The sequence below is a fragment of the Condylura cristata genome, unplaced genomic scaffold, assembly GCF_000260355.1.
Source record: "Condylura cristata isolate star-nosed mole 26May11 unplaced genomic scaffold, ConCri1.0 scaffold00015, whole genome shotgun sequence".
Classification (NCBI taxonomy): domain Eukaryota; kingdom Metazoa; phylum Chordata; class Mammalia; order Eulipotyphla; family Talpidae; genus Condylura; species Condylura cristata.
Genome location: NW_004567116.1, coordinates 26,513,334 through 26,523,118, shown reverse-complemented (window position 1 = coordinate 26,523,118; position 9,785 = coordinate 26,513,334). Strand labels below are relative to the sequence as shown.

The 9,785-nt window shown below is 51.9% G+C and overlaps 1 protein-coding gene across 1 annotated transcript; it reads left to right on the top strand.

Moving 5' to 3' along the window:
- The first annotated feature begins 4,659 nt into the window (after window positions 1-4,659).
- Window positions 4,660-8,997, top strand: TMEM86A (transmembrane protein 86A). Its single transcript, XM_004682990.2, has 3 exons — window positions 4,660-4,787; window positions 6,841-7,105; window positions 7,485-8,997. The coding sequence occupies exons 1-3, from the start codon at window positions 4,767-4,769 to the stop codon at window positions 7,919-7,921; spliced, it is 723 nt and encodes a 240-aa protein (XP_004683047.1). The 5' UTR covers window positions 4,660-4,766; the 3' UTR covers window positions 7,922-8,997.
- The last annotated feature ends 788 nt before the right edge of the window (window positions 8,998-9,785 follow it).

The following is a 9,785-nucleotide window of genomic DNA, read 5'->3' as shown; positions in this document are numbered from 1 at the left end:
TTATGACATATGCTGAAGGCTGTGTCGCCCTATGGTTTACATCTGGTGTGTAAGTACTTGTTAGGCCCCTACCTACACAATCCCAGGTGACTGTGTACACCTTTGTGTATTTGTTAGGACTATGGGTCTGTGGGCTGCTAAGAACGGAGGGCCTCTTTTTTTTTTTTTTAAGATTTATTTATTAATGCAAACGAGAACTCGAGTATAAGCCAGAGGTGTGTGTGTGTTGGGGGTAGGCGTGGTAAGAGGATTCACGGGAGATAGCGTGGGAAGCAGAACAGGTGGATTGACTGAAATACGCTGCAGAGGGGAACAGGGGTGAGACAGGAGAGGTCTGCTGTGCCATGTGGGTCAGCTCCCTGGCGAAACCAAGTGCTTCCCTGGCTGCTCATAGCTTCATAGTGCTGACTTAACCCCTTGTGCCATTATGAGACCACAAGAACAACTCATTCTTGTAGCTTTGGTTGCAGGTTTCTAAATGCTTTCAGGCATAATGAATGATTCCGATGTCATCTGAGACATACCTTCATACTTCAGTTATTTCAATTGTCTCATGGCACAATACTTGTTTACTTGCCTGGCAGAGCAGAGCTATGTACTCCATGAGGACAGAGTGTACATTTTTTTTTTTTAAAGATTTATTTATTTGTACATACAGAACTGGGGTACAGGCCAGAAGCTCAGGGGCGGCGAGAGGCTTCACCAGAGACAGAGTGGGGAACAGAACAGGCAGATCGACGAAGTACACTGCTGAGGGGAGCAGCGGGCGGGTCAGGAGAGGTCTGCCACGCCATGTGGTCACCTCCAGGGCAGGCGGGAATCGAACTCATGCGGAAGCGGTTTTTTTTTAGATTCTCAGTGCTGTGCTTTAACCCGCTGCGCCACCAGGGAGGGCCCACAGAGTGTACATTTTTATACCCCCTGCACCTAACATAGCAGTTAGTACATACTCAGTGCTCAGTAAGCATTTGTTGGATGAGTGAGTTAGTAGATGAATAGGCTCACACGTTTATAGGGGAGACAAGCAAGTAAAGAGAAAATGACAACGTTGTGTGAAAAGGGGCATGCTCACAGTTGATTGTGGGTACAGAGAGGAAGGAAGATCTAATTCCAAGCACCCCTTCCCACTTTCTGCCTCTTGCAAGCTGCAACTGAAAATAAACAGAGTGCATTATAAATTAAACTTTAATTTTGAAACAAATAAATTTTAGTCTTTCTTTTGGGAAAAGTATAGTGTCTCGGTTTTGTTGATCTGATACAGTCAGGGTGCTGGCACTCTCCAGGTGAACTTAACTATGAGCATGTATGACTACTGGTGAGTCGTGGGCAAGTTAAGGAAACCATTAAGGGATGAAGAAGCACTTAAACACTGGCAGCAGAGGGAAGCTGTGGCCACCCTCAGGCCTAGAGATCTGGGCAGGGATTCCAGCAGTGTAGGCAAGGAGGAACACTATCCTATTAGAACTCAGAGGCAAGTTGGCTCTGGAGGAACTTTAACCTCTCTCTTCCTTCACTCTTATCTGTTTCTGCCTCTCATCAGCTGAGTTAATCTGAAGCCAGAGGGCAAGTCAGCTGTCCTGAGACAGTTTATTGAAGTCATTGGCCAGGGCACTGGGGGGAGGGCCAAGAATGGATCTGGATGACCGGGAGGGAAAATGGAGACTAATCAGCAGGGGAGGGGAGGAGGCGCCTGCTTTTCCGAGATCTGTGTTTGCCTGTTGGGTAATCAAGCGCTGACTCAAGCCTGTGGATGAAAATTCCAGCTCTCATCTTTTGCATATTTAGGTATCTGTGTATCCAAGCTTATTAAAAGCTGTGCCTCGTAATAAGTACATGTGGGATGGGAGGAGGGGGTATGTGGTTTATTTTTAAATTTATTTATTTATGCATACAGAGCTGGGGTACAGGCCAGAGGTATAGAGGCTGAGAGGATTCACCAGAGACAGAGTGGGGAGCAGAACAGACAGATTGACTGAAATACACTGCTGAAGGGAACAGCGGGTGGGTCAGTAGAGGTCTGCTACACCATGTGGGTCACCTCCCTGGTGGGGGATAGAACCTGTGACAGAGTCTGTGGCAGCTTCACAGTGCTGTGCTTTAACCTGTTGTGCCACCAGGGAGGGCCTGGGGGTGGGGGAGGGGGAGGCGGTATGCAGTTTTAAAAAGCTTCCAAGTAATTTTGATAGATCCTGTTTGTTGAAAACCACTTTTATAGCCTCATTCTTTCACTTCTATAGATGAGACATCTGAGGTTCAGACAAAGGAAAAATGCCTTGTTCTAAGAACTAACACTTAAGGGTTTGGCTGGAAAATGAACATGTTTGCATATCTATTAGCAAGTCATTTCATCTTATTGATGAGGAAACTGAAGCTTCAAAGGTGGAGTCATGAGCCCATTTATATAGCTAGTAAGTCAAAGAGATGGAGAGATCATTATTAAGTAGTCTATCTAATGCTCAATCCAATGTTTATCCAGTAGTTATTTAAAAAAAAACAATTATTTTATTTGTTTATGCTGGGGCGTAGGCTAGAGGTGCAGGGGATGAGATGGGGAGGGGAGAGAAACTTAGTGGGGAGCAGAACAGGCAAATGGACTGAAATACACTGCTGAGGGGAGCAGCGGGCCAGACAGGAGAGGTCTGTGGTGCCATGTGGGTCAGTTCCCTGGCTAGGGATCAAACTTGTGCCGCAGTGGCTGAGGTTGCTTCATAGTGCTGAGACTTAACCCCTTGAACCATCAGGGAGGCCCCATTCTGGTAAGTTCTCCACAGCCTAATTGGATAAAAGGAGAGCAGGCAGAGTTCATAGGCTACTGGGGTTCTATGCAGGGTGGGGTGAAGGCTGAGGGTTAGCTCCTATTGCAAACCTTGACTCTCATCTATTGTTCCTGCTTCTGAATTTCTGACTGTCAATCCTATTACTAGAAAAGCACCACTTCCCTCCTTAAATGGGTGGCAGGTAGACAGAAGAAGCTTTTGAAAAATGAAGATACTCATTTGCAGGAGACTTCAGCTTGTGAGCTTCTTCTAAGTCAGTCTAAGGCTGGGGTCCAGCACCAGAGCACCAACGTTACCATTTTAGGATGTTTGAAACTCCTTGATGGCTGCTCACTGGAGCTAGTTAAGGCTGGTCATCCCCTCTCCTGCAAGCCTTAAAGCCAAAGGCCACCAGCCCATCCTTTTAAGATGTACCTGAAATCTCTACCTCTAGGAAGCCTGTGTATATCTACCCCCAAGAGGTTCAAACCAGCTTTTCCCAGAGGAAATTTTTCCAACATGTGTAAGACCCTCTGGGCCTAAGGAGAACTTGTTATCATTACTTAAAGAATTCAGATTACCTACATTTAAGGATCTCTCCAGAAACAACCAACGTTTTAATCAGAGAAACCTATCTGAAGTCAGTGCAGCTGTCTAGAGAAAAGGTTTTGTTGCATGGAGTCATCCATCCCTCCTCATGGGAAATGCCCTCTTCTCTCCAAGCCCCCTGTACTACATGTGGTACCCTGTCTCCACTTGTCCCACTTATTTTAGAATATACCGCCATGTAAATTCTCCATATATGTTATTCATTTGATCTTTTTCTCCTACTCATTCTGCTGATGTCAATTTATTGTCCCATCCAACCTCAGAAGAACCCAGAGAGGTAGAGAAATATTCCCCTGCACCTAGACACTATCTTGGATTTGGGAAGAATGTCAGAGAACATCCACTCATCTAATATGCGAGGAAGTCAAGGCCAGAAAGGGGAAATGAATCAGAGTCACAGAGCATGCAAGTGGCAAAACTGGAACTAGGTCCCAGCCCATAGCTACCAGTCCACCCGTGCAAATTCCCATGATTCTGAACATACTGTTTCAAGTAAGCCTGAGCACAAAAAAGTGCTCAGCGTCACACCTACTTAACTTGTGTTTGGTAGTTAGTCCACACTTTGGGTGCTTAAATATGCTCAGGGTTGCCTGGTTGTTCTTATCTGTGTGTGACAGTTGTCTCTGGGTTGTGAGAAGTGTGTGCATAAGGGCAACTGAGGATCTGTTATGACATATGCTGAAGGCTGTGTCGCCCTATGGTTTACATCTGGTGTGTAAGTACTTGTTAGGTCCCTACCTACACAATCCCAGGTGACTGTGTACACCTTTGTGTATTTGTTAGGACTATGGGTCTGTGGGCTGCTAAGAACCTAGACCTATGTCACTGTTCCTGTTGCAGACTGTGCGCCTGTGACTCTGTGTGTCCATTTTGGTCTGTGTGCGGTCGCAGGCTGGCTGTAGGTCTAACGGCGATTGTGTCCGTGTGGACTGTGTAAAAAGGCTTTAGGGAATAGGTTTTGGCCTCTTACCCCTGGGTTATGAGAAAATGTGTGTAGCCCTGTGTCCAGGACAGGAATGTGGCTGTCTTTCAGCCAGACTCTTTCACCCAGGAACCGGGGTCACGGTCACGTTCCGGGATGCCTTGGCCCAGAGGCCCAGGGGGCGGGGCCTCGGGGCCCCGCCTTCCGCCCGATGGGAGAAGCCTCTTCCCTCCCCGCTGAAGCCGGAGGTGCCTGGACGGCGAGGCCACTCGGGCCCCGCCCCTCTGCCTCCAGCCCGTTCATTGGCCGCGTCTGCAGTGACGTCGTAGGGGATCGCAGACAGAACCCCCGCAGCCCGGCGCGCGGGAGGTGTTGTCCGTCACCCGGGCTTTGTCTGCTCACCTGGCCGTGGGCGCGTCCCGGCCGCTGCAGCCCGGAGCGCGGTGCTAGCTGTTGCAGCTGCTGCCGTCGCCGCCGCCATGGTTTCCCCAGTCACTGTGGTGAGTGAGCGAGCCGGCGAGCCAGCATCCGGTGCGGCCGGACCCCACCGGCCAGCGGACCGGGCTGCGGCAGGCCGAGTCGCAGGGAGCCGAGACGGGGCAGGGGGCCGTCCGCGGCCGCCCTTTCCTGGAGGGAGGTGGGCGCTGTCACGGGCCCGGATCCCCGAACCCGCGGGGCTCCTCCTTCGCGCGCCCCCCGCTTACCCGCTGGAGGGAGGAAAACAGTGGGCACGTGACTAGGAAGCGTGACTTTGTTGATCTTTGTCTGGAGCGGGTTGGCGGGGTCGGGCGGGGGAGAGGGAGAGGACAGCAGTGGGCTTCGGGGTTCTGCGTGGCGGGCAGACCACAGAGAGGCGTGGGTGACGACGAGGGTGGGCCACGAGGTGGCTGGGTTCTCCTGGGAATCCGGTCTCAAGTTTGTTTCCTCCCCTTATGAGTAGGGCTCGGGCTGGAAGTGGGGTGGTGAGGAGGGAGCGAGGACGCCCCTGAGAGTAAGCCTCATTGAAAAAGTCTTGGAGAAAGAAAAGTCATTTTCTGTTGTCACCTCCTCCTTTTCAGACTTTCTCAAGAACCCTTGTCGTTTGACCGTGCTGCTCCGTGTAGTGTTGGGCTCTCTATGACTGTCAGAGTCTCCCCAGCCTCTAATGCCTCTTTCTCCTTCTAGGAAATTTGGGCTGAAGTAGGTGTTGCTGTTTCCGAGGGCTGGCAGGTGGATGCTGAGGAGACATGGGGACATTGTCATCTCCTCCAGTCTTTTCTGCCCAGGCTTCTGGGATGACCAGCCTAGATGGAGAAATCTCCATCAGAAGGACCTTGGTCTATTGTTCTTCCAGCTCCCACCGGCTGCAGTTCCCAGGCAGACTTAGACTCAGGATACACCCACTGGGCTCTTCCCAGCTTCCCTCATCACAGTCTGATCAGGCCCCAGGTATCTGGAGGTCTGGATGTCTGATTCTCTTGAGCCTTGCCCTTGACAGCTCACCTAACCAGGGGCATTCGCACTTTGGGTAGAGACTGGGTGTGCAGGGCACCTCAGCGGCTCTGAACCACTCTGAGACCCTGTATAGAAACCCAAGGAAAGGCGCTTCAGGGGGTCAGGAGGGCCCCTGAACTGCCCTTTCTTTAACAGCCCCCCTCCCTAATCCAGCTGAGATCAAGTCAGCTGCTCCAACTTCCCTTTCTCAATTCCCCATCTCCTCCCAGTCTGGCTTCAGATCAGAAGTTGGGCCGAGAGCCCCTCCCCCTTTCCTGCTTCTGTCTTTGGTGTGCCTTGGAGTTGCTCTTGTTCGCTGGGAAACTAGACTAACTGATGCCTCTCGTCCCCTCTTCCCCGCCTTCACTTCCTCCCCATGTTCGAAACCCCCGTGCTTCAGGGACCTTTTCTTGCTCCCACTTCATGGCCCCATTTCTCTTGTCAGAATCCCCCTTATCCTTGATGCTATCTTTGGGTACCTTCAGGGTCCCTAAAGTGAAGTGGAGGCTGAGGAGCAGATTGAAGGAGATGAGGGTTGTGGAGGCTGAGGTGTGTTTGGCAGTGCTCACCCACACACATTCCTGGCAGTCACCTGGCGTTGCCAGGGCCCTAAGCCTGTGCCCTGGCCCTACTGCAGGGGATCACGAGTTGCCAGTCCTGGAGACTGTGGCTTCCTGCTGACTCCACTCCATTCTGGACAGCTGGGGGCTGATGCTGGCAGAGCTGGAGGGGCTTTGGGGTAGGGGGGAGGGAAAGGGGACAGGAAGGGAGAGGCACTGCGTTGCCAGAGGCTACCCTGTCGAAAGGTCTGTTTTCTGTCCATGAATGATGCTCTGGCCCTGGGAAAGTGGAGGCCTTCTCCTTCCTAAATACTTGTGCTTTAGGGTGGTGATAAGTTTGTCCACATCCTTCTGGCCTGTTGGAGCTGGCCAGACTGAGTTTCTCTATGTCAGTCCTCTGCCTGGGGAGTGGGGCTTGGCTCTGGGTTGGATGTCTGGGCTGAGGATACTGGGCCTGAGCCCCCTAATCAGGTTCTAAACTCCTAAGCGCTGAGTGCTACTCTCATCCTGTGTCCTCCAGGTGAAGAGTGAGGGACCCAAGCTGGTGCCCTTCTTCAAGGCCACCTGCGTGTATTTTGTGCTCTGGCTGCCCTCGTCCAGTCCATCGTGGGTCAGCGCCCTCATCAAGTGCCTGCCCATCTTCTGCCTCTGGCTCTTCCTTCTGGCCCACGGCCTAGGATTCCTGCTCACCCACCCCAGTGCCACCCGCATCTTTGTGGGGCTCATCTTCTCTGCTATAGGTGATGCCTTCCTCATCTGGCAGGACCAGGGCTACTTTGTGCACGGTTAGTGATCACAGTAGCTACCCGAGAGGGATCCTGAGGCAGGGTTCTAGAGGGGCTCTGGGTGGGGGGCAAAGATTTGGGAAAGGGACCTATCAAACATATATGGGGAATCTGAGGGTTTCTGAGGCCAAACACAGTGGCCCTTGGCAGGTGCCAGGGCCCTCTTTGGGTAATCTGGTGCTCAATTCTGGAGTTCCTGGTGGGGGATGAGAAAGGGGGGGTGGGGGGTTTTTTTTCCTTTTTTGGGTTTTTTTCCCATCCCCTTTACTCTCCAAACAAACTCCTGGGTTATCCCAAGCACTCCACAGATACCCCACCTCCACATCTTGTTTCTCACCTGAGCCTGCTTTCAACATCTCTTTCTTCCTTTTCACTCCAGGCCTGCTGATGTTTGCAGTGACCCACATGCTGTACGCCTCAGCCTTTGGCATGCAGCCACTGGCTCTTCGGACAGGTCTGGTTATGGCAGTGCTGTCAGGCCTGTGCTATGCCCTCCTGTACCCCGGCCTCTCAGGTGCCTTCACCTACCTGGTGGGGATCTATGTGGCCCTTATCAGCTTCATGGGCTGGCGGGCTGTAGCAGGGCTAAAGCTGGTTGGGGCAGCCTGGCGCTGGACAGAGCTGGCGGCGGGAAGTGGAGCGCTGCTTTTCATCGTCTCTGACCTGACCCTCGCCCTCAACAAGTTCTGCTTCCCTGTGCCCTATTCACGGGCGCTCATCATGTCCACCTACTATGCTGCCCAGATGCTCATCGCCCTGTCCGCTGTCGAGAGCCGAGAGCCAGTAGAAGACTACAGACTGAGCAAGGCCAACTGAGCAGCCGGGATCTGGTCACTCCTCTCTCCTGGGGCTGGGGTCCCCGAAACCTGGGAATCTATAGGGGCTGGAGCAGGATAGATAGAGGCATCCTCGGGCATCAGACATGGCCTGGGAAATGTCTAAGTTCAAAGGGGCAAACAGGATCTCTCCGGCAAGTCTGGGGTTCAAGACAAGGCTGAGAGCTAACAAGAGCCAGCCTAGAGCTCCTTGTTGGAGCAAGAAGTACTTACCTCCCTCCCGCTGCCCTATCAGGACTGTCCAAGCCCTTCTGAAGGGTGATGGTGCTCAGGCTGACCTCCCCCTGCTTCTACTAAATGGAAAAGTCCTACTCACCCACTCTTTCTGAGCTAAGCAGAGTGGAGGGAAGAGGCGAGAAGTCTGTGTTGAGATGAGTCAGGTCCAAGGCTTGAAGCCCCTTTCACAGGCCCTTAGATGGGAAGGTTTGATGAGGGTGGAGACTCCCTTTCCCTCATCCATCCTTGTTACTTGAACAGTCAATTTCTCAGTGGTGGGTGGGAAGGTAAAAGAAGGGTATCTGTCCAGATACGTAAGAGAAGGGGATTTCTTTGGTCTGGGAGCTGGGGTACCAAGAATTCAAACTGGTCCCAAAGGTCATCCCAGAGCTCAGGCCCCACACCACCACACCCTGAGGCCCTATTCCCTGGGATAGGGTGAATTATGCCAAAGGAAGGGGCCAACTTTGTGTGAGTGTGAGAGAGAGAGAGAGAGAAAAAAAGAGTGAGAGAGTGTGTGTGTGTGTTTGTGTAGTCTGTGTTCCAGCTTATCTGTGTCTTTCTTTGCCATCTGTCTGTCCTGCTGCTTGTCAAAGCCTTATGGGGAGAGGGACTCAGGGAGCTGCTGAAGGGATGTGAGCCTGGCTCAGGGAGCTGTCTCCTCCTTCCCCCAGTGCTTTTCTCCCAGCACCCTCCTGAACTGGGAGCTAGAGGGAGGGAGCGCCAATGATACTCTAGGGTCATAAGGCCCGAGGCACATTCAATGCAAGGGGATCCAGGATGGAGCTACTCCATCCTTCACTTCTCATGAGAAAAAGAAATAAAAACCAAGGGCTATTGGTTGCCTCATTTGTCTGCCTGAGTAGCACGTGCCTGTTCTGGAGAGGAGAGGAGAGAAGTGCAGCATGGTGCCAGGAGCCCTGGATGTCCTCAGAGGCCGGGTCACAGTCCTGGCCAGTGCATCTTGGCGCCAGGCTGGCTTCTGGCTCTGGGGACACTGTGCTGGTTGGAGTCGGTCTCACTTCCCTGCTCAAGTGTGTGGGGACCTGAAGTTTTGCCTCATCCATTCCCTTGTGCATGGGTATCCACCACCTTTGGTGAGCTTTGCTACACAGTGTCCACGGTGGAAGCTCTCTCCCCAACCCCCAGTGATCCAGATTTTCTTCAGGCATCTCTGCTGCCTTGTGCTCGGTCTGGGATTGGCTGATTCATACTTTAGATGTGAAGCTCTGGCAGAATAATGCCTCACCCCACTCCAGGGGCATTTGCATCTTAATGGGCAGTACTCTTATCCAGAAATATAAAGGACAATCTTGGGTGGTGGTAAATGTGCCCTTAGCAGGGTTATTTAGTTGTGGGACATAAGGGACACTTAAGTCCAGTATGGATGTTGGATAAATCAGGGATTTTCTAACTTCTTCCTGTTTTAAATCTAGTAGTTTCTTAAGACCTTTTTGAAAGGAAGGATTCCACTGCAAAACTTTTACATTTGGAACCCGGTAAGCTGAATGACCAACCTCTCCTGGCTCAGAGGTTCTCTCATTTTCAAATAGTGAGAATCTAGGATGCTAAACAGGCAAGGTTCTGATCCCTTTGAATCCCAGACTCTCAAGACAGGCCCATCTGGG

What these genes read in the sequence shown, in the direction of transcription:
- TMEM86A (XM_004682990.2), top strand. Translation starts at nt 4,767, where the DNA reads ATGGTTTCCCCAGTCACTGTG. An exon ending in TGGTTTCCCCAGTCACTGTG is followed by an intron (nt 4,788 to 6,840) that starts GTGAGTGAGCGA and finishes TGTGTCCTCCAG; the next exon opens with GTGAAGAGTGAGGGACCCAA. An exon ending in CCAGGGCTACTTTGTGCACG is followed by an intron (nt 7,106 to 7,484) that starts GTTAGTGATCAC and finishes TTTTCACTCCAG; the next exon opens with GCCTGCTGATGTTTGCAGTG.